At 39.5% G+C, this 25,179-nt stretch overlaps 2 protein-coding genes across 2 annotated transcripts; both read left to right on the forward strand.

Annotated features, from left to right (window-relative positions):
* Positions 1-454: 454 nt before the first annotated feature.
* LOC107725503 (cullin-associated NEDD8-dissociated protein 1-like) lies at positions 455-9,493 on the forward strand. The gene is made up of 10 exons (XM_016534778.1): positions 455-886; positions 3,254-3,397; positions 3,892-4,046; positions 4,210-4,337; positions 5,326-6,754; positions 6,904-6,999; positions 7,152-7,321; positions 7,402-7,566; positions 8,018-8,125; positions 8,374-9,493. Exons 1-10 carry the CDS (start codon positions 819-821, stop codon positions 8,596-8,598), a joined length of 2,688 nt encoding a protein of 895 aa, XP_016390264.1. The 5' UTR covers positions 455-818; the 3' UTR covers positions 8,599-9,493.
* A 2,455-nt stretch (positions 9,494-11,948) lies between these two features.
* On the forward strand, positions 11,949-16,424 carry LOC107725505 (uncharacterized). The gene is made up of 6 exons (XM_016534779.1): positions 11,949-11,994; positions 12,675-12,738; positions 12,937-13,039; positions 13,265-13,461; positions 13,642-13,764; positions 15,827-16,424. Exons 2-6 carry the CDS (start codon positions 12,692-12,694, stop codon positions 16,422-16,424), a joined length of 1,068 nt encoding a protein of 355 aa, XP_016390265.1. The 5' UTR covers positions 11,949-11,994; positions 12,675-12,691.
* Positions 16,425-25,179: the final 8,755 nt, after the last annotated feature.

Raw genomic sequence — 25,179 nt, forward strand, 5'->3', positions numbered from 1 at the left:
GTTTTTCTTTCTCTTTGTACTTTTATATCAGTATGGTACACGAGATTATCCTATTTAAATCAATGTGATAAATGTGTAAAGTCAAATGTAATTTAAAAGTAATCTACAAGTAGTCTGGTTATATTACCTAAAATGAGTAATGTAGTGGATTACGTTACTGACTACAATTTTTGTCATGTAATTTGGAATCAGTAATCTACCCAGCGCTGTTCTTTCTCTTTGTACTTTTATATCAGTATGGTACACGCGATTATCCTATTTAAATCAATGTGATAAATGTGTCAAATGTAATTTAGTCAAATGTAATTTTAAAGTAATCTACAAGTAGTCTGGTTATATTACCTAAAATGAGTAATGTAGTGGATTAAGATAGCAGCACATGTGATTAAATTTGAGCACAAAACAATAAAGAATCATGCTAAATTAGTTGAGTACAATCAAATAATATTCATGAGAACACCTTTACCACACCACAATAATGATGGCCAAAAGATGGAGTTCGCATGCAGTCCAAATTGGCAACTCACTAGGTTTTGCAACACAGCCCCACTCTCACTCTGTCTTCTCAGCAGTTTCAGTCTAGTCTAGTCTGAGCTCCACCCTCCTGCAGAAGCGAGCAGCACCTCCATTCAAACCCATCCAAACTCAAGGCATGAGCGTCTGCTCTTCCCCGCACAGCTGCTGCTGATCACCTTACCTGCACAACAAACTCTGGATATTCGTCTTGTACTTTACAACCCCTTCAAACCTCCAGAAAGAGGCGAACTAAATCATTCTGGCCCTAAACGTACACACAAGTGGTTTTCCAGACTGCAAACATGGCGAGTGCCTCGTACCACATCTCTAATCTTTTGGAGAAAATGACATCCAGCGACAAGGATTTCAGGTCAGTCGTACTGCACATATTTTGAATGAGTGTTAAATAGCATGCATGTGTATTTCTGGCGCTTGTGATGGCGTTTACATGTCTTAATGAATAACGCAGCGATCGCAGAAAGTTTTAGGCCCCGAATAGCGCGACTGTTGTTGTTTAGGGAGCTGCTTAACTTAGCATGTCAAACTCACACTGCACGGGCCTTCATTTTGATTTTTGCTGTTTAAATGTGTGTATGGGTCATATGTTCACGGCTATAATTAACCATTTGAATTGTTAATTTGACATCGGTTGCTGGAATTGAAGTTGTCAAAAAGTGTTTGTTTTAGTATGGACGTTAGCTAGCTAGCCGCTAGAATTAGCCGATTAGCTTTAGCATATCTTTTTGGTGGCACTGCACGCGAACTGTCATATCATTTGCAACGAGTACAATCATTTTGAACAAACCATGGGCTGAATGTGCAGAAAGTTGATGAATCAGTGCAATATTTCGTATTTGATGTAATTTTGTTCTCCTGGGGTTCATATACGTTGGCTAATGTTAGCATAAGTGCACGTCTATGATATGTGCATAGAATTAGAGAAGTTTGTATAATGTAAAGTGCGTCTTGAATTCAAGATTTATCTCTGCATTCAATGTTTCAGAAAACGTCATGTCATTTTTAAATGTGCATACTGACAGGTTTGACAGGTCATGCATTTATTATTTTCTTCTTTTATTCACTTCTTAATCACTTGCTAACGTGCAGATTGACAATTATTTATGAAGGCAGTGGTTGATTCTTGTCCTTTGTAAGTCACAGGCTGCGTTAAATTGTTTAATTCAGATGATTACAACATTTGAAAAAAAAATTTTTTTTTAAATAATAGTGATAGATATTTACCTCATTTACCAAAGATTGCATGACAGTTCCTCGTTGACTTTGGTTTGAGAATACTAGCCTGATCAGAAATGCTGTCAAGGCTAGAAACATATAAATATAGTAATAACAGTTGAAAAGCATAATCATGAAGTTGTACCTTGTCTATATAGTTATTACAATTTGTATTTTGGGCTGTCATGCTGTTCTTGCTGTTGGGGGAATCCCTTTTAATGATTTCAGTATATTCAGCAGTGGCCACCAGGAGGTTAATGGTTTGTGAATTTTATACATATCCGACAGGAGTTCTCAAATGAATGCTAATGCAGTCATCGGATCATATTCCCAGAGTCTTTCCTGCCTGTCATCTCCGTCAAGCCGTTTTCTGCTCTCATTCCAGCTCTTTCTGAATTTCACAAGATTTCACCCCCTGGGAAAAATTTGCTTACACACCATTCTAGGTCTCCTCTGTTGGCGTGTGCTGGCGTTCCCTCTCTCGCCCTGCTGTTGGAGCGTGTGTGTCTCATGCAGTATTCATTCTTACTTAGGCTCTCGCTGGAATAAGATTCCATGTCTTCAAATATATGCCAAAGCAGATGCACTTAGTTCTCTGTGTGTGTGGCATGTAATAGGGTATGCAGAAGGTTTTTGCTCATATCACATATGAGGTTCTGTGCTGAGGCTTTGATGTTGGCACCCAAAGACAAGATTTCATTTTAATCCACTCCAGTTTCAGCTCAGAAGTGGATTATGAATTATCAAACCATGACAAGTGAGAGGAAAAGGTGAAAATGCTTCCGTCAGCCCATTTCGCTGGAATAAGAGATTCCATGTCTTCAAATATATGCCAAAGCAGATGCACTTAGTTCTCTGTGTGTGTGTGAGAGAGAGATGGCATGTAATAGGGTATGCAGAAGGTTTTTGCTCATATCACATATGAGGTTCTGTGCTGAGGCTTTGATGTTGGCACCCAAAGACAAGATTTCATTTTAATCCACTCCAGTTTCAGCTCAGAAGTGGATTATGAATTATCAAACCATGACAAGTGAGAGGAAAAGGTGAAAATGCTTCCGTCAGCCCATTTGCTTTGACATAATGCCAGCAGCCTCGTCATACAGGTGGCTCTCATGTTACGGCCATGTGGGTGACTTTACATTAACCATTCTGTTAGTGCTGAAGTCATATGAAACCCTCTTTAAGTGTGTCAGTGTGTCTGGACCATTGGGAACACCTCTGGAAAAAAAAAAAGCCTTGCAACTGGTAGTCATTGCTTGTGTAAGATGTTGGATTTTATGAGTGAAACAGGACATGCAATGGAAGAAAATGTTGATGGTGGTTGGTTTTTTATTCATTAGGAATTGGTTGGTTAGTGAAAAGTGGTCTTTATATGACGACGTTGGATGGTAGGGGATTACTAACATGGGCTGCACAGTTATTAAATTTTGGTGGAAGAAACATATTTTTCTTGAGAATAAAGTGAATTAAGTCATTCATAACAAGTCCTTGTTTATTCCCTCAGATTCATGGCCACCAATGATTTGATGTCCGAACTGCAGAAGGATTCGATAAAGCTGGATGATGATAGTGAACGGAAGGTGGTCAAAATGATCTTAAAGCTCCTGGAGGACAAGAACGGAGAAGTTCAGAATCTGGCTGTAAAATGGTAAGAATTTTGCCATTATTCATTTGTTCCAGTCCTTCTGCGCTTGCATGAACTTGAAAGCTTCTCTTAGTTGGGTATTTTCAGTGTTTCCTTCATGAATTGGCTTCGGTTTGTCCTCTGAAAATGTTTTAATGTGAAATTGATTTGTGCCAGAGTGATTTAGTAAGAGGTATTGCTGTTTTTCACGTTGATTTATCTCGGTTATTAGCTTCTGAGATTCGCCTTTTTTTCCCTAGATATTTTTGAAGGGATTGCTTTAATAAGTCCGTAATCTCTCTTCATTTCATTTCGGTTTTTGTGTTGTTAAATACAAGTTTGTTTACAGAGACTTTTTTTAAACCTTATGAAAGATAATGCCATCATGCGAATGGATTAACACTGATTTGAATGCTAAACAGAAATAACGTACCATTTTGCAGCATGGACATTTTTGCAAGCAATAGACAAATAGGAAGCATTTCAGAGGTTGCACTAAAAGTCCTTATTTCTTGCAGTTTGGGCCCACTTGTCAGCAAAGTGAAGGAGTACCAGGTCGAAACCATTGTTGATACATTGTGTACAAACATGTTATCAGATAAGGAGCAGCTTCGAGATATTTCCAGCATCGGCCTCAAAACGGTGATTGGCGAGCTCCCGCCAGCATCCAGCGGTAAAACAACATGCTTTCCCTGTGTAGCGTTATTAATACAATCGTTTCCAGAGTATTCGACAAACTGTTTTTCATGTGCTAAAAGGACAGAGAATGTATTCAGCTATATTTAGTTTTTTTCCTGCACCGTCTTGCCTGCTAAGTCCATTTCTCTTTGCTTTAGGCTCTGCTCTTGCTGCTAGCGTTTGCAAAAAGATTACAGGCCGCCTCACAAGTGCCATTGCCAAGCAGGAGGACGTCTCAGTTCAGCTGGAAGCGTTGGACATCATGGCAGACATGCTGTGCAGGTATGTCAGATGAGCCATGTGATGACTGCTGCTTTTGTTTAGACCAGTTGTGCTTTTGAGTGCACATGGGTTCCTACCAGGTAATTTCTGGAGGTGTTTGTGCACATGCATTTCCCCTCTGTGGCAGTTCTCAGTTTTCTTTTTCCTCAGTTCATTGAGCTGAATATACTTAGATATTTCAGTTTAGAGACTGACTCTCAGCTCTGTGTGGTAGCTAATGGCAGACTTTGAATTTGTCTAGGGTGATTGCATTTTGCATTTATATTTACATTCATGTATTAGGCAGAAGCTTTTATCCTGCTTGTGTGTTCCTTGGGAATTTGATCCACAAGCCATTGCTAAGGTCATGCACAACCAGTTGAGGTGCATGGAAATATTTATACGCAAAACATTTAAAGGGTTAGTTCACCCAAAAATGAAAATTAGCCCACAAATTACTCACCCTCAAGTCATCCTAGGTGTTATATGACTTTCTTCTTTCAGACGAATCCAGTCGGAGTTATATTAAAAATTGTCTTTGATCTTTCAAGCTGTTTAATGCCACTCAGCAGGTGTTGCATGCATCAGTCCAAAAGAAGTTAAATAAAAAGCGTCAAGTATGAAGGAGCATTTTAGTTCTTTTCGCTGTCATCATTCAAATCTGCAAAAAGTTCCGCTGGTGGAACTGTCGACCCCAGGAGGTTAATCAACGCTGAACTCATACGTCATCCGCCCGGAGCTGCTCCCATGTAGGACTGTTGGCACAAGCTACATTAAAATGATTATTACGTTTTGAATATGGATATTTTTCTTACAAAAATGCATCAATTTGCTACAGGAGGCCTTTGTTCACCCCCTGGAGCAGTGTGAGTCACATTTTTATTATGGATGGATGTGCTTTATTTCACTTCTTTTGGAATGATGAACTGCAACACCCGCTGACTACAATTAAACAGCTTAGAAGATCAAAGACCATTTTTAATATAACTCCGACTGGATTCGTCTGAAAGAAGAAAGTCGTGATCCTGTGCAACCATCAGCCTCAAGTCTTCCACCCCCATGTTCAGGCGATAGTGCCTCCTGTAGTTGCTTGTGTGGGTGATCCCTTTTATAAGATCACTTCTGAAGCACTGCTGGTCACCCAGCAGTTGGTCAAAGTCATTAGGCCCCTCGATCAAACAGATGCTTTTGATGCTTCGCCCTACATCGCTGACCTTTTTGCTTGCACCATTAAAAGGCTGAAGGCAGCAGATATCGACCAGGAAGTCAAAGAGCGAGCTATCTCTTGTACGGGGCAAATTATCTGCAACCTTGGTGATAGCCTTGGTGCAGACCTACCAGGCACTCTCCTCATCTTCCTAGAGCGACTGAAGAACGAGATAACAAGGCTGACCACTGTCAAAGCTCTCACACTCATTGCAGGGTCACCGCTAAAGATCAACCTGAGGCCCATTTTGGGTGAGGCTGTTCCCATTCTTGCCTCCTTCCTACGTAAGAACCAGCGAGCATTGAAACTAAGCACACTGGCTGCACTGGACATTCTGGTCAAGAACTACAGTGATAGTGTAACACCGGCCATGATTGACGCTGTACTGGCTGAGCTGCCACCTCTTATCAATGAAAGCGATATGCATGTCTCGCAGATGGCTATCAGCTTCCTCACCACGCTTGCACGAGTCCACCCTGACTCGCTGTCTAAGATAAGTGGCTCTATTTTGGCTGAACTCATAGCTTTGGTTCGTTCGCCGTTGCTGCAAGGTGGCGCTCTTAGCGCCATGCTGGAATTCTTCCAGGCTCTTGTAGCTACGGGAACTGCCAGCTTGGGCTACATGGATCTGCTACGTATGCTAACAGGTCCGGTGTATGCCCAGAGTGCAGCGCTCACCCATAAGCAATCCTACTACTCCATTGCGAAGTGTGTGGCTGCTCTTACACGAGCTTGTCCTAAAGAGGGCCCTGCAGTGGTGGGACAGTTCATTCAAGACGTGAAGAACTCGCGCTCCACTGACTCCATCCGATTGCTGGCTCTGCTGTCCCTTGGTGAGGTCGGCCATCACGTTGATTTGAGCGGCCAGCCTGAGCTGAAAACGGTCATTCTGGATGCCTTCTCCTCAGCCAGCGAAGAGGTTAAATCAGCAGCTTCATACGCGTTAGGCAGCATCAGCGTGGGGAATCTCCCGGAGTACCTGCCCTTTGTCCTGCAAGAGATCTCTGGCCAACCCAAGCGACAGTACCTGCTGTTGCACTCTCTCAAGGAAATCATCAGCTCTGCTTCGGTGGCAGGGCTTAAACCGTATGTTGAAAATGTGTGGGCGCTGTTGCTCAAACACTGCGAGTGTACAGAAGAGGGCACAAGGAACGTGGTAGCTGAATGTCTGGGAAAGTTAACACTCATCGACCCAGAGACTCTTCTGCCCAGGCTAAAAGGCTATCTCTTATCAGGTGATTGTCTCTTAACTCTGCCTGTTAAATCTGTATCAAAATACTTTCAATTCAATTTAAATGAAGTTTTATACTTTGTCGAAGTTTTTGTGTCATAAATTGTTTCTTATAAATCTTAAGAGTTTTGATGGAAGTGTCTTTCTCCGCAGGATCATCTTATGCCAGGAGCTCTGTAGTCACAGCTGTTAAATTCACGATTTCTGATCACCCACAGACAATTGACCCCCTTCTTAAAAACTGCATAGGCAAGTGCTATTATTAGTTGGTTTTCTCCTTGGCAAATACATATTTTTTTCACTTTTACTCTTTAAGTACAAACTTGCACCGTTTTGAATTTTGTCCAGAACACATTTTAGAACTGGTTTTAATTGTAATTTTTTTTTTTTTATACTTCTAGGTGATTTCTTGAAAACATTGGAAGATCCAGACCTCAATGTACGAAGAGTGGCTTTAGTTACCTTCAACTCTGCAGCTCATAACAAACCTTCTCTTATTCGAGACCTTTTGGATACGGTTCTCCCTCATTTGTACAATGAGACCAAAGTGCGCAAGGATTTAATCAGAGAGGTAATCTCCCCTTTGTCCAGAGCCTTTTGCTTTACTGGCTTTTAAAACCTCAAAGCTCAATGACACCTGCCTCTTTCTAGGTTGAGATGGGTCCGTTCAAACACACAGTGGACGATGGTCTGGACATCCGGAAGGCTGCATTTGAATGCATGTACACTCTATTAGACAGTTGCCTTGATAGACTTGACATCTTTGAATTCTTAAACCATGTTGAAGACGGACTTAAGGACCATTACGATATCAAGGTAAGCCATCAGACTCGACTCATGAATCTTTCATGAGACACAGGCTTTTTGCCATGCAGATCATTTAGCGACCACAGAAGATGAAAGAGTGAATTGATTAACAAAGATTCAGTGTGCGGTCATCAAAGGCATAAATGCATAATGCATTCACAACAGACGTGGTCCAACTTTATTTTAAATGTACTTATTACCAGGTCTACTTGCATCATAATGAAGCGGGAACATTAACTACTGTTTTAATATAATTGAGTGCTTTGTACTAGAAAATATGTATATTTATAAATGTTTCAGTTGTTTACCTAAACACTTTTAACAGGAATTATCATATATAGTTTTTTTCTCGCAAGCCATGGGTATTTTATAGTTACAAGGAACTTCAGTGGGACCAAAAGTATAGACTCATTAATCACAAAGGTTTATGGTTCTTTTTGCTCTATTAATGTGTTTACAGATGCTGACTTTCCTCATGCTGGCCAGATTATCTAGTCTGTGTCCCAGTGCAGTGTTACAGAGGTTGGACAGACTTGTAGAGCCGCTTAGGGCAACATGCACCACAAAGGTAAGCAAAATGTTCAGCAAACACCTTTGTATATTGACAGTGGTGGAAATCTAAATTGAGCTGCATCTAGCAGTTAGCACATAAGCTCAAACATCTGTGGTTTCCATAGGGGCAAAAGTTTGAATTCAGTTTGCCTTGTTTTACCAATCCTGTTCCCCATGTTTCTCATGAAAGGTCATGAAATAGTGATGCCAATTCATTTGTCAAAAATTGTGAGTTGTTTGATTTCTAATTCTATTCTTTCTCAGGTAAAAGCCAACTCTGTGAAGCAGGAGTTTGAGAAGCAGGACGAGCTCAAACGATCTGCCATGCGGGCCGTAGTGGCCTTGCTAACCATCCCAGAGGCCGAGAAGAGCCCCCTAATGAGCGAGTTCCAATCTCAGATCAGCTCCAACCCTGAGCTGGCCGCCATCTTTGACAGCATCCAGAGGGACTCCTCCAGCGCCAATATGGAATCCATGGACACCAGTTAAACGTCTAAGACAGCGTACCCGTTACCGTCGCTCCCAAGAAAATCCACAAAGAAAACCAACCCTGGGGGACCCTTGTATTGTTCCATGCATTGCACTGAATCAAAAAATAGGAGGAAAACAATCTAAAGTTAAGAAAAGAAAAAAACGAATGAAAAGACAGACATTCGTTCTCTTAAGCTTCAAAGCTTATTACCACATTCTTTGTTTTTCTATAAACAACAGGAAATCGCTTCAGTTGTTCATTGTTCTCCATTCTTCTCCATTTTTTTATTTTTTCTTGTTAATTTTCATAATTCCTGAGGTTCTGTAGATACCTCAACTCACAGGGGTGCAGAGGGACTTACTAGGTTACCTGAAAATGTGTTATCATGGGAGATTTGTTCTTTACATTCTAGGCTGCTGACGACTTAAATCGGGATCTACAGGGGTAAAGGATAGCACTCAGTGAGTTTGAATCCTTTCAGGACCATGTTTTTTTCTGTCATGTTTCTTATCAAACAGGTTTTATTAGGTTTTTGTACGATTTGAATGTCGTCATCTCCTCTTTTTACTGTTGACAACTTAAGTACAGAGCGAGATAAGTCTTCGAAATATTATCCCGAAGAGGAGTGGCATAGTTAGGGTATTTCATTGGATGAGTGACTGCTTATTTTTCCTTCACTGCATTTCATTACATTCCCACTGTCCGCAGAATTGCGAGTCATCAGCATGTGTCACACATCCAGAGAAATGAGCATTCAGCTGCACACGTTTTGCATAATATTTTTCTTTTTCTATTTGATGACAGTTTTGTTTGGCTCCAGCATATAGAGGTGAAATATGACATCAAACATTGTTATGAGAAAATATTGCCCTGTATGGAACGCACATATGTGAATAAAATGAGTGGAGAATATTCTCTCAGGTGCTCGACTGTATTCTAAAATCATAAGGGTGTTGTTCTCGCGGTTTAGATCCACTATTATGCTGCCTCGTTTGAACTGCTTACCTATAAAATTGGTTGGGAATATACATTTTTCTCTAATAGAACTAGTTTAATTTACAACAGTACTTTACTGCGTTTAGTGTACAGATCTCTTTTTAGGGATATCTGAATTTTGGAGAAAGGAACACCATCATAGATCTCACCATATAGCTGACCAATGGGTGACTGAAGTTTAAATCTGATGCCCTGGAATCCAGAGTTTGTAGAATACACCGTCTAGGTTTATTTGTGTAGTCATGTACGCACCACGTTCTACATCCATTGAAGTATGACAGTATGGCAATGATCCTCCATAAGAAATCAATAAAAGGTCCATTGCTGCCTGCATCCAAATGTAATTTTATGGTCCTTCAAGTTTAGTTAGAACCATCACAATGGCTGATGCATATTGCACAGAAAGATGACAAGAGCTGGCTGAAATTGCCAGTTCCAATTTGCTTTGCTGACTTTATATGTTTTCTGCAAGTGAGGCCGTACTGGTTCTTCTGTCAGTCCACCTGGAACCAAAGGTTGTTAAGAGTGGTGAACACTTTTGTAGAAGAACTACTCTGGATTTGACAAAGGTTAGTACCACTGTTTTGTTTGAGGCTCTTTGTACCTCATCTATATTTAAGTTGTCTGTGTGTGAAATAATATATTTGGACGCAGATTCTGATCCAAAGTCCATACACGTTTTCCATTATCTTTCAGTGTTTTATATACAGCTGTTCTTGAAGACTGCTGCACCGTTATCTGAATTCAATGGCCAGAATAATCTGCAATATGGAGCAGATTGTTCTGCAAGACTGGCTGTACTGCAACACCATCAAATTGAGCGCATCTTGGAAACGGTTTTGCATGTGTCAAAGAGTTTATCTTATATCAATCAGCTAAAAATTGTTTTGTTTTTCAGGAACGAGTAGTTGTAAAGTTAACATGACATTTATTTAGCTTAATGTGTTCCTGGTTGTGGTTGATTCATCAGCACTAGTTAGGGTAACTGTTTTCATTACTTGAGTCATTCAAACAAATTATAACTTAGAAGCAAGCTGGAAATTATTGTATGATTAACGACAATGTGAGGACCTGGTCAGCTCTTGACGTCTGTCCTCGCTCAGTCCGTGTTGTTCATTAGAAAAACAAAGCAACAATGCAAAGGTCATCGACTCTACCCATGCATGTTGAACAATTCATTTTTATAAGCTCACAAAAACTTTAAAATATCAGCATTTTAACATGCCATGCTGGACAAACAGGCTAATCTGAGAGTAGAAGAGATCTGAACAGGATTTTAATTCGCTTCTACTAGGCTTCTGGAAGCATGAAAATACATTAGCAGTTGGTCGTCACTTAAATGAACCCACTTCCAATTTGCATGCTAATGAGTCACGCAAATGCTATTAAAGGCCAATTTACAGTGGCCTGATTTGCATCAGAGGTGTGAGGGCTAATGCACAGGCGTGATAATTCGCTCATAAGGACAGATGTAGGCCATCATCGTCGCTTCACAAGGTGTCCTCCATGTTAATGTTAATTTTAGGTATTTCCTTGAGTATCCCATAAAATTTCATATCGTAAAAAAATCAACATTTCAACCAAAGCTTTCTTTCTAAAAAAGACTATAAGAAGCCTATGGCACACAGCCTCCCTCTTCCAAACTGTGATAATATTATTGTGAGCAAGCCAAAAAAAAAGGCTAATCATCATTATAGATGAAATGTGTTTTGTAATGATGACGAAGTGTTTGTCTGCCCTGCCCTATGGGAGATTGCAGCAGGAGGCCATAAAAAGCACACTGCAGATTAATGCTTCCCTACTGCTGACAGATCCTCCATGGCCTGCTGAGCAGCTGCTTGTAGCTGCTTTAAAGTCTGAAGCTTAATGTTTCACATCTAAGCCGGATTTAAACAATGCAAGGAGACCTCACCCCGTAAAGGGGAATATAACTCATATCATCTCATTAATGACGCTTACTCTAGCTACGTGCCAGAGTAAAGTCTGCACTGACAAATGTCTGTATTTTGAGGGAGTTTCTCAGAACTGGAGCACGATTATGGAGTGCTTGTTGATTTAAGGTGGATGAAAGGTTTTTAGGGCATGTCATGAGCTCATTCTGTGGCCAGGCAACTGTGTTGTATAATATTATGCAAATAACACCTGTTTTATTTTGAGTCAAGGTTTGTTTTATTTGCTTCTGTTCTGATATTAATGACCCTTTGCAAATCATTTCACAAAAAAGGGTTGTTCTCAACTCTCTGTGGGGTCCCGGGACACAACCACCCAATCAGCAGCTGAGAGCTTTGTTGTCTTGGATTTTAACTGGTCTGTTAAGGTGGTCATGGTAATGTCCTGATTTCAGTAGTTTGGATTGTCCTCAGTATGTGGCCGCAGCCAGCCTTTCCATGGTCTTGTTGATATTCTGCATGCCCGTGGTAAGTTTTACAAGGTTTATCTTTATCAGATATTTTCCCAAATCATCCTGACATCAAAACAGGATATTTGGCTTACTCTAAAGTTCTTTTGTTGCATTTCAAGAACTTATGTTCAGTTGAGAACTGCAAGGTGTGCAGTAAACAGTGTGCATTTTATTACAATATTATATTGTTTCTTATGTTGTTGGCTGCAAGGCCAGAATACACTAATTTCTTTAGTTTCCATGCTAAATCTTCTTTCATGTGGCACTGACAAATTTCAAATGGAGAATAAGGAAATTTGAGGTTTATGTAGAGGAAAATGGGCAGGCAACACGCTTTATATTTCATGGTAGATTGTGTGTTTGATTAATATCTGAAAGCATGAGATTGATTTAAAACAATCCTGATGTATCAGTAGATGAATTATCTCCACTGTGGCTGAAAATATATTTTCAGTGCACATGCATTGGATTTATGCAATGAAACACCTATTTATATGTTAATGGACTTCTTGAAGACTAATGGAATTCTTGAAATCCTGTTGGTAAAGATAAGAGCGGAATTATTGCTCAAGAATATCTTCAATTAAACAATTATTTATAGGAGGGAGAGGTTTAGTAATATTCATTAAAGTTTATTTGGTAATTATGAATCTTTATTTTTTGTGTTCGGGGTTCTAACATCTTGTTCTCTTTAAGGGTAAATAAGAATCAAGATGGGCTTTTCTGGCAAAGGCTTTCCTATGGATGCAAATGGAGACTGGTAATATTTTCTGTGCTGTTAATATGAAACAGTAATGCAAATATTTAAAAATAATGTTTATGTTGGGATACATTCCGTATATGGTTATAGAAGCCTTTAGTATGGCAAGAACAAACAAAGAACATTTATAGCTAACATCACAGTTGAGGATACTTGTAATGTAAATGTATCAAATCTTATCACTTGCTCTGTTAACAGGCCCTCAAAAAAAATCAGGAAACACAGAAGTCAATCCCCTTTTCGTGATGTTTCACCTGTACCATCGCATTTCTCAGAACCAGCCTCATTCCTGCAACACAGGGTAAAACTGCAGAATCAATAAGACTACTGACCATTAAACTGTATATAAGTAGTTATATAATAGGTGGGATACTGTCGCAAAATTACCGCCTTGGTACATAATGAACCTATTCACCCTGTCATGATATATTTTGCAGTAATGACTGGCTGACTGTACATTATCACACATTATATGGCAGCTAGATCATCCCATTGATGTATGCACCAACTGTATTGTTTTGCATAGGATGTAATTGCCAGCCTTCCGTATCTCCCTGGTGTAAAGGGGCCACTCAGGGATGAAGATGACGATGATGATGTACGGAGTCATAAGAGCTTGCCAGCGGTAATGACTGCACAAACCCTCCAACCCAGAGACAAGAGGTCATACAGACATTCTGAGAATCACAACATATCTGGTTTACCCCCTCTCTTAAGCGCCAGGTACTAAATACAATTTTCATAACTTGTTCCCTTCATAAGCAATGTTTTAACACCCAATATATTGTCATTTAATCACCCTCAAGTTCTAAATCAGAACTATTCCTATAATGCAAACACCACTAATTGTCAGTATTCAATGATATAATATTCTCAGTGCTGGTGTAAACCTATGATTACCAGGTGCAGTTTGATTGTGAAAGGCACTGGATGCAAAACTGTCCCCAAACTCCCACCAATCACCAAATCCTGGAATACTTGGAAGGAAACAGACCCCCCAAGACCACCTTGTAGGTCTGGATGCAGGTAATGCCACATTTGTTCCTTAAAAAGCTAGCCTATGCAAGTACATTTCAAGTACATTTTATAAAAATGAAAGTCACGCCACTGTGGACTTAAAGCCGTGAGCTCATAGATCAAATCAACCATCTACTGACTGGCCATCTAAACCCTGACGATAAGACTTTGCAGCAGAATTCAGTGCCCTTAGCTTTTTTCATACTTGAGTATGAAAGGAGTAGGCAGGAGGCTCTTTTTTTTGTGCATGGTTTGACTTCGTTCTGCATTTAGGGTGCTGTTAAATTCACAGAACAAAAATGAAAAGGCACAGTCGGTATCTTGCCCGGCAGATATATGCGGAGTCATTTTCTGCTTATTAATGATTTAAAGCCTGGTTAGTCTCGGCGTCACATGGGCAAGTATTTTTCTGCTTTCCTCATTTATTTGAGGCTGTGAGGTGTGAGGGAGAGAGAACAGAGTTCAGAACTGAGAGGGAGAGAGAGGGCATGTAGATTTCTATTCACTTACTATCAGCCCCCACAGCTGGGCTAATAAACTGAAATTAAAGTGTCCCAATAAAGTGGAATTACGCAGTGCAACCAACAGCAGTTGAGGTCTGCTTGTAAAGTGCAGAGAGTATGTGTAAATGCCTCACTTTGGTAGATACAGAACTTATGTGATTTAAGAGCAATGAAGCCCAGATATATCTGCACTTGCAATGAGTTTCAGATGTCTCCGCTTGCCAGGATCAACGCTAATGAATACAGTTTGTAACAGAAATGGTAATTGGATTTTGATAACCTTGATAACCTTTGCTGTACTGGAACATTCTGTGGCCAACTATGCAGACAAGGCTTTGAAATATATGTATAGTGATAATATAGTGATATCATTTCAGAAAAACAGAAAGCTTTAGCTAAATAAATATGTAATAAATAATTCTGGACCATTTTCATTGATTTCCTATTGAAGCTATAGACTTTTTTGTTTAGACTTGTTTGTGTTGCTTGCATCTGACCCAAGTTTCCAACATTCATACTAAAAAGGCCAACTCTGCCACTAAACCTTTCTCTCTTTAATCTGTAAATTTCAAAATTTTTTAGTGCATTGCTATGATGTTGCTAAAGCGTTCTGGTTAGTTAACCAACAACAATTAACTAACAATTGTTAGAGTGTTTCTGCCCAGCTAACAGGGAACGTTCCCATAACTTTCACTAACGTTCTTTATAAGTTATTAAATGTTAGGATAAAACTTTCTTAAGATAATGTCTATTGAACATTCTTTTAATGTTATTCACAGTTAATGATGTTCTCGTAATGTTGTGAGAAATTTTTCTTAGAGCAACGTTCTTGGAACGTCCTTATGATGTTATTTGTACTTAATGAATGTTCTCATAATGTTGAGAGAAAACATTCTTAAAATAACATTGTCAGAATGTCCTTATAATGTTATTTTTATTTGCTGCAACCTTGCGACCATAGAGAGCATACATAAGTGGTGTGGAGGATAGATGGATGAGTAGAAACAATGTTCCCAGGGCAATATTTGGAGGATTTTTGCATAACCAAGAAAAAAAAAATGTTCTTAAAACATTTAGAAAACTGGACATTTTGAACGTCAAGAAAAAAATTCAGAAATAACGTTTTCATAATATTTTCAAAATGACAGAATGGAATATTCCTCTAACATTTGCATAAACCTAGAAAAAAATGCTCTTAATACATAAAAAACTGGACATTTTGTATGTTAAAAAAACATGAAGAAATAACATTTAAATAGCTTAATGGGAATTTTAGCAAAACATTCTAAGAAAGAACTCATTTTTGTTCAATAGGTAAGCACTTACTAGTCTTCTGAATCAAAGTATCTTTGCTTACAAAAGAAATAGCAACTGAGAAACTCAATTTGATGTATCATTCTTTTTTGAAGGACAACATAAACAATGAACACATGAAACATACTTAAAGTTTTGCAAGAAACTAAGCAAGCATCTGTTCAAGCATCAAAGTGTGCATGCTTGTTAGTTTTAAGTAAATAAAAGGTTGTGGAGTTTAAATGTCTAATGATTCTTATTCTCTTATGAAAAAGGCTGGACAAAATGGAATTCAGTTCAGCTAAACCTGTTCATGCATTGATGCATCCAAAAATTGTACCTGTCGGGCAGACGTCTCTCTCTTTCAAGGTGCATAGCGTTCAAGGAAATGGGCCCTGCTTGCTTCCTGCCAAAGCCTCTGGAGTGTCCCTGAGATCTCGACTCACTTTCCAAAGTCCTGTAGTGCAGGCAGTGTACCCTATCAGTCCTGACACCATGCAACAGATGAGGCAGACTGACAGAGCGTGCCAGCCCCTGAGGTCTGTGCTGAAAAAAGCACCAAACGGAGGAGTATTTGACTGCCCACTGGCGGCCCACCTGCTGGAGCCATTTTCTGGGTTCCAGGAGCATCTGTGCCGCCAGATCCTACATTCTCCACTGCCTTATCGTGCAGCTCTGCCACAGGTCCACTTTCCTTGTCTCCAGGACCGGGTTGATCTGTTGCCTACACACAGGGGCCTATATGGTTCCCTGATGGAACGCACCGTGGAGCTGTGCAACTCCCAAGGACAGAAGCTTCCCAAAATCACCATGACTTGCCCGACGCCTTCTCCAAAATACCCGTGCCGCACAGAATTTCGGCATGCGGCTTAAAGGAACAACCAAGATGGCTGCCTAGTAATCTGACATGCTTAATGGGACTTAAGTGCTGCTCAGTGCAGTTCAAAGTTAATATTGCTCTGTGTACAAAGGATTACAAAAAGATCACCAAAGATCACCAATTCATTTTGTTCAGAGACAATAAAGCCAAAACAGACATCCGTGCAATCTCTTGGCACTTTTCCTGATTGCTTAGCGATTATTGGACTCACGGTCATAATGTTCTCCTGTGCACAACTCAAGTTATTGCTGTATAACCAATCATCTTTCATCTGGTTGCCATGGAAGCCCTAAGGATCATTAAACTGTCGGAACTGGACCCTGGGGGCTGTACTGTACCACAGGTACAGGAAGTGCCTCTGAGGAGCATTATAAAGTCATGCCGTACAATTTCCTGGGTGTTAAGATCCCGGGGTAGGAATCCTAAGTCTGTCTTACTGAGGAAGAATGTAATAATTTTTCTTTCCTCCACTTAGTTTCCATGGCATTTCTTTTTAAAATCAATACAATTTTCTCAGTTGAGAAGAATCTACAATGTGATAGGGGGCCAAGGGCAATTTTTAAAGTTCCATCATCATAGCCTACTATAGATGTATCTGCCATTTTTTGGTATAAGAATGTGCATTTGTGTGTATATGTACATGTGTATTTGCTAGAAGTAACTGTACCATTAATATACCTATTATAGAGTAATATTGACTTGTTTGAAGAAGTCACCCTCATTACATCACCCATTGTGGCAGTGGTTGGGGATTATTGCAGCATTTGAAAATTAACAACCTCCAGTACTGGTTCCAAATTTTTAAGTTAATCTTTCAGGAACAGAATGTGTTTAAAGCAATATAATACATTACATTATAAGTTACATTATAAAATGAATTATTTTATATTGATTAGTTGTCAGGATATTCATGTTCATTGCACATTTGATCTGAAGTGTTACCATTGCTCCCAACATCGTTGCCATGAGGAAACCTTGTATAAATAGAAAGCAATCAGTTTGTTTAGAAAATTTCTTAACAGTGAATTGATTTTACTCTTTCGAAGGTTAGAAGAGAATTTAAATGAGGATATGTTGAATATGTGTCATTGCTTCAGTGAAGTTACATTCTAAAGACATTTTGTTACAATTGCTCTTGCCCCAACCCTTCAATTATTTACCATGTAAAGCTGCCATGTCATTTCAAAGTCAGTTCTAACCAGAACGCTTTATAATATTATATATTTTTTATTGTTTTACTTTTATTCAGATTAATACTGTTGAGGAGGAGAGTTTGTAAGTGATTTCTAATGATTAAAGGGATATGGGAACTTGTTCACATTATTGCTAAACTTAAAACAATGGTCCAATGACCAGCTTCGGTTTTTGACCCAGCACTGTGTTGTCATGCAGAAATAAAACACATATTTAAGTTAATTTAAAAAGCTCATTAATAATGCTGTTGTAAATCTGAATTAGGTTAAATTGAAATATGTTTGCATTCCCCCATCCTTGTGGTCAGCCCAGGGTGGGCCAAGATCATGATTGGGTGGACCAGACCCCGCTGTGGAGCCGAGTCTGTCTCACAGTGCTGTCAGGATGAATTCCAAGTGCACAGTCTAGAACGGAGAGGCAAAAATGTCACAACGGTGAATTGCAAAGCATGTCTATGATCTCCACTATTTCAGCAATGAGGTCGGAGCAGAAATTTCACATTTTTCATTCTTTAGACAAAGCGCATGAAATAGAGTGACACGGGGGTGTCATGAGGTGAGGAAAGGGACCTTGATACTGAAAAGGATAGAAGTGCTTTTTCCAACTTTGCTTTAAAGGTGATTAAGGCAGGAACATGTGTAACAACCTTAAGCATGCTCGTTTTCCAGTAGTAAGCAAACATGTCACAACCTAGGTCTTCAGCGGCCCAGGCTTAGCTTCATTGCTGAGTCAGTATGTGTGTGTGTAAGCGAGCATGTGGCCTGTTTCTCAAGTCCTGTTTCTCCTGCTGTGCTTGTGTATGGGAGTAACAGCTCCCTGGTTTCACGCTCCGATTATCTGGTCAGATATTACCCACGGCTCCGTCCCCCCCACAGCCTTGTCCCGGTACTGCCTGACCTTTTTCTCTCCAACTGACAGGCATTCCTCTCATTCCTAAAGGGAATAATGGCGAACTGGCCCCACGCTGAACACACTGACCCAACTGCCAAATGACCATAGAAAAATGTTCAGATTATTGTAAATTGGTACAATAATAACAACACTTTCTCAGGAAATCTCTAAGCAAATATAGTAAGTGTACTTCAGTGGGAAAGTCTCACTAGGGGAAAATATGAATAAATACATGAACCAGTTAGTGACCATGTACTGGAATAGATTTGCCACTAGAGGGCATAACAAGCCTTTTCCCTGGAAAACCTCAAGGGTTATATTGTGCAATGTTACTTGTTAACCACATGATGACAGCATAACTCTTCTAATTAATTAGCAGATAAAAAAAAATCTATAGCATCAGAACAACTCCTTTGCATAATTACTAATCAAATATAGGATTAAAAATCAGGAGTGCTGTTGTGCCTGAGACAAATTCTTACATTTCAAGTTGAAGGATTTGTGTCTCACCATCTTAAACTGCTGTCTCTGATTTCATATCTTTAGTTTCAAGAGTAATTGGTAACACTTAACAATAAGGTTCAATTTATTAACATTAGTTGCTTTAGGTATCATGCATATTTGTACAATGAACATTTTTATAGCATTTCTTAATAAATATACTACTTTTCTTTGTTAATTCATAATACTTTAATGTTAAATTATATACAACTTGTATTAGTATATGCAGAAATTAATATAAACTTAATTTTTTAGAAGTATTTTATATTTTAGTTTATGACACCTAATGCATGAACTATCGTTATTGTAGGAGTAACTTACATCTACAGTAGTTTTAACAAAGCAGCTTTGCAATATCGAATAGTTCATTAACTATCAATAATTACTACTTTGGACCACAGTTTAATGATTGTCGATACAGAAAAACCAACGTCAATAACGGACATTGGATTAACCTATTCTTTAAGCTTTTTTCCCCCCTAAATTTCAAAATACTTGGATAAGAACATTAACTAATCAGTGTCTTCTGATCTGTGTAAGACCTGTTCAGCTGTAAGAAAAACTGCCTCTGCACCCTTAGATGAGCATTAAACAACCCTGATAAATAAGCCCTTATTTAGGACACAACCCAAGAGACGATTATCCATGTTTGTTACTTCTGACGCAAACGACAGCTTGCCTCAATAGTTTCAGATAAGCTACCTGAAAGTTCACTCGAAACATAAAAGGGAAGGACAAACAAAAGTCCTCAGATAGCGTTTAATGGTGATGTAAAGATAATGCTTATGGAGGAAGCACAAAAGAATCGGAGGAGGAGGAAGTTAATCCAAACAGACTAGTGGTAATTTAATGATCATTTATGAATGTGTATTTCTTATGAAAAACAGTTATATCTCAAAATTTGCTCAAAAAATCTGCTACATTGCCACAAACTTTCTATATTACTTTTTTGTGATTTTTTTCCCGAAGTTTTTTTCCAATGTTTTCCTCTGTTTACTATTAATAGTACATTTCTTTATTGATCTTTATTGTATTTTATATAATTGCTATTGGGATTCATAAAGCCAAAAATCCACTCAGGTCAAGTGCATCTAAAACCTGTTTACCCATGGTAAAATCACTGTAAGTGGCTTATATTTGTATTAAATGGATGATGTGAGCATTTGATGAAATAGTAAAAGTCCTCTGGTTTGATTGTTACTGTGAGAAAGAAACATATATGGGCAACAGCTGCAGTGCATTTACAGACAGCTCTCTTATGTGGAGGTCATTCATCTGCCTATCAGATTTCTAGTGAAATGTTAGGCTTACAGCCACAGTTGCTACTTCAGTATCAGACCCCCGTCCAAAACTGGAAGGCCACCAGTATAGTCACTAGGGCACACGCTCCAATTCACTTACAATGAGGTGTCAATCCTGTGCGTATGTACGCTGTATGCTCAATGTCATATGATCTCAACTAAAGCATGTGCGTATGTGTTTGTACGCTGACTCCTACAGATTATTGCCTGTCTAAGATTATCTAAGGCCATAGTGAAGCTTTCACCACTCGTCTGTTTTTGCTCTGCTGTTTGTAATCTATAGTTTGAGCTCCTCCTCAGTTCCATTCGAAAGTGACATGCAACCAGCAGGAACAACACCTGTTCACGAAATACTGCATCATGCGATCTTTATCTCTCAGAGGGACCAGCAAGCTCTTTTTGTGCATAGTGAGATTTTGCACTGTGCCGATGTGTTCACGTAACTTTCTATATTTGACTGCAAGCACAGCAGTGCCACAAATTACCACCTCAGCAGTCGGTATCAATTCGTGAAGATTACGACAGTGTCAAATCTGTAACTAGAAGACCTCTCATCAGCAATAACCAGAGAAAGGGTTACAGATGTTTCTAAAAGTAGCTGTTCTTCTTTCAATTAATTTTATTTGATTAACATCAGATAAAGCACAACGTATCATGACATACAGGTAACAATGAACAATATCAGTGTATTTAATGTCCGTCAATGGCCCTTTCTACTGAACATGGCCTGACTTGAATGTGGCAAATACTTTGCATCAGTCCAAACCTGTAAATGACCGTATGTATGTGCTTTGAATATTTTATGGGCCACAGAACAAATGCATGGAACCAGAGAACCTCTGGCATCAATAGACTACTCATCACTACGGGTAGTAATGCGGATGCATTTATAGTTTAGCAAACGTATTGTAGTAAAACCATATCAAATCCAAGCTCATCAAAGCTTGGCACGGGAAACCTGATTCCCATCAAAAATAAAGCCATTACACAATAACAGAAAGTGTTGTCTATGCAAATCTGCTTGTTGCTGATAAGGTTTGTTTGCATCATAAAAATGAATAGACCATAAATTGAGCTCATAAATGTATATGGTTGGTTCACCATTCCTGTTTTGAAAGCATAGGATCATTTTGGTGGCTTAGAGAGTGCAAGTCTAGGTGAATGGGTTCATTTGGATCGCTCTGTGGCCTGTTTTTGGAGCTGCATCATTCAGTAAGTTTCATAAAAGCTTTTGCCAAGACTGCCAGAGCAGATCCCCCCATGTCTGTCAGCACATGCCAGGCGCTTGTCTTTAAACGGCTGCGTCCTCTGTGACTTCCGCAGGGGCCCGATGCACCGCGGGCCAGAGAGAGCTGACCAAGCCATTTATTTAAGGACTCTGCTATGCTAGTTAATTTCCACCATATGAATTTAACTTAGCACTTTGGGGGGTTCACTGGGCAGTGTAAGGTGAGAAATCACATGGACTTGGCAAGACAACAGCAATAATGTAGAGCAGATGTCCTTTACAACCTCTCTTAAACAAAGGACTTGATTTTATGTACATTACTGACAATAAAAAATCTATTTTGACTGTAGTATGCTGCATACTAATAAAGACATCACCTCAAGTGAGGCCTCGACTAGTACCCCCAGTAAATTCTTTATGGACGAATCACTCGTCTCATAATATTGATTAGTACATAGTGAGGAATCATCGTGTATCCACAATGTTCACTTTCAGTTTAGCTTAATGGCATGGTTTCCTTTCGTTCTTGCACTCTAAAAAATGCTGGGTTGTTTCAACCCAATTTTGGGTCAAATATGGACTAACCCAACTGTTGGGTTCAATTTTGGTTACATTTTTTAATTAACTTTTTAACCCAACAGTTGGGTTAGTCCATATTTGACCCAAAATTGGGTTGAAACAACCCAGCATTTTTTAGAGTGTGATATCCATGACAGACAAAAAATTTTGATGACTTCCTTAATATATCTATTTGACCCTGACCCCCCAAAAAACAGTGTTAGAGCCTTTTAAAATTGCTGTGTGATTTTACAAAACATTCTTCTAATCCACTGTAATGTGCGGCTAATGTGTGTAGGTTGATAGCCATAAAAACTTTAAACACCATGGCCCTTTCAATATTTCTGTGTTTGTTCCAGCAGCCTGACATTGTCTTAACCAGTGGCATAAATTTGAAGCCAGACTTTTGTTTGGACTGAACGATAGGGAGAGTATTTGTGAAACACTTTGAAAGTCTTTACTTTCACAATTCCATTTGGCAACTAGTGGTACAAAAGTGACATTGCTGCATTACAGAGTATGACACATGTCTTCTTATAGCTCAAATTACCAGCAAAACGTCTTGTACAAATCATAAGATCTGTTGAATCAATCTGCAGAACTTCTTTCTGACATCGACAGATTTAGTCTTTGACAATTAATTGGACTATATTGAGAACACAGCTAAATATCTGTCAAGGACTCAAGGCCACGTGTGACATGATTGTAACATCAGCTCACGTATGAAGTCATTGCTCTGCAGACTCAAAGCCCCTTGAGAGTCAGTGTAACTAATGGAATTATTCTCTAAGCCTCAGGATAAACAAACATTAAAGAACAGTGATAGAATGAGCAGGAAAGAGAGTGGAATACAGATTAGCCTCCTACTGGGAAAAGCTTGCTGCTTAAAAGAAGGCGCAAGAGGTCTTGTCACCACTCCATGAACGTCATGACAAGAAAATTTATGTAACTAACTATCTGATATTTGCATGAGATACTCAACATTGTCAAGACATCATCAGTGCAGAGTGATTGAGCTCTACAAATTCTGTGGTCCAAAGATGGCAAATATCTGTTCAAGCAGAGAGTGATTCTATATAGCTTTCTGATTGGATAAAAACTGTGGCCAATCCCACTGTATTTATTTATTTTTTTTTCATTTAAAAAAACTGATATCAGTTAGGGAGTAGGGACAAGTGTGTATTTACATTAAAATTTTTTACAATGCCTTCAAATTATTTCATCATAGAAAATCATGATAACGTATGCTAATTTAAGTCCAACTGAAACATTTGGTAACTTTTGTGGGTCAGTCAGTTCTTTAAGCAATTCAAAGAGTCGTAAACGACCACAGGGCTGTTGCTCAACAACAAAAGGTATTTGCCCTGAAGGGCTATTTCAGGACGGGCAGTATTCAGTGAATGGCTGCACTGTTGATTCACCTGCATCTACTGTGAGTCAGCTTTATAAAGGCCAGTGAGGAGCTCCGTACAGCCTTTCAACCTGTCACTTACCTTGAGTGTGTATATGTGTGTGTGAGATCACTCCTGCAGAGGTAAACTAATCCTGCCCTAAAGAAAGCCTTGCACCCAGAGTAAAGAGCAGAGGGGACAGCTGGACAGGGTTAGCGAGTGTCTCGCCATGCCACGAAATGACTGCCAAAAATAAAATGATTTGTTTCTGGAGGTTAAGTTAGCTAGCTTGCTCCTTTAAGGCTGTTAATAGACATGCAGTTGAACAGAAGGATAGTTTGTCGGCTAAAAGGGCAGGTGAAAAATTGTCTTCTTTTTAAATTCTCCCTCTAACTTTCCAAAGCAGCTCAGGGGGACAAAGATAAAAGGTTTCTGGGAATTGCATGGTATTTGTGGGGCAACAAGGGGCAGGGCATGGGAGGGGACAGTGCAATGTAGCTGGAGGTATTTCTCAGCTGATCTGTACTCTCCGGGAAACAGGTCACGGTTATAAACTCTGACCTCATCAGGGTGGACACCCAACCTGTCAATCAAAGGGGCAACACCACACCTAAGAGTCCTAAGCATATTAGTTTTAAATAAATAAACAAAACACAACGAACAAACAAAGCTAATCACCAAGAGGGCAGCCATACGCTTTACATGTAGCTAAGCAACAAAACAGTGGGTGCTCATGGGAGAACGTGTCGCACAGGAGAACGGTTTGGTGTAATCTTTAAATGTGAGCCACTTCTCATTTGACTACATTGTGATCAGTGTAATGAGTGTAACCGTATAATTGCTCTGTATGACTCAGTTATATTAAGCCTAGGGACACACCTGAGGTTAGTGTGACAGCTCGTATGTCAGTAAGGGTACTTCATGATACTGTGAGGTCAACACATGGTTGGGGCACAGAGAGTGTCTTAGTTTTAAGCTGAATTACTGGACTCCTCACTGTGCAGGGCATATACTTGGGTCCATGAGGAAAACTTTGGCCCGAGGATCACGGTGGGTATCCATCTGTGTCGAGAGAATGACGTGCTACTATATAAGCGACCATTTTACAGACACCATGCCCCCATAATCACACTGTGCCATCAAGCTAGAAACCATCAGCCTTTATGATTTCATAGTAACGACAGCACAGATGGTCACAGATGGCAGGGTGGCATGGAAAGACGCAGACTCTACCAACTTTCAGATTATTTGTTTTGCTTTGGACATCACACACTGTGCATATGCGCATATATTCTCTTGGTTTTCTTTTGTAGTTTTGAGTTTTGTTGTAAAGGAAATAAATTTTTAATGTCAGACAATTTAAAGATTGTTAGTAACCAGTATTGTTTTTAGTAGTGCTTGTTACGTCCCCAGACTGAACTCATCTGCAAAGTTACGAAGCTGAAAGTTCAATGCAAACGGAGATATCGTCTTTTAAGATTCTGGCAGTTTAATGCCTACAAAAACAGCTGGTAGGGACTACAACAAGTTACTTCCCGGGTTCGTAGCGTAACAAACCCAAACCGCCCTCGGGAAAAGGCAACAAAGGGGGCGAGGCCATGCTGCGCTGCTTTAGAGAAGAGGAAGAGAACTAGAGGTGCACGTAAAAATCTGTTCATATATGAATCGTGATTCTGTCTTCTAA

Source organism: Sinocyclocheilus rhinocerous, unplaced genomic scaffold (genome assembly GCF_001515625.1).
Source record: "Sinocyclocheilus rhinocerous isolate Xijiao unplaced genomic scaffold, SAMN03320098_v1.1 scaffold153, whole genome shotgun sequence".
Lineage (NCBI taxonomy): Eukaryota > Metazoa > Chordata > Actinopteri > Cypriniformes > Cyprinidae > Sinocyclocheilus > Sinocyclocheilus rhinocerous.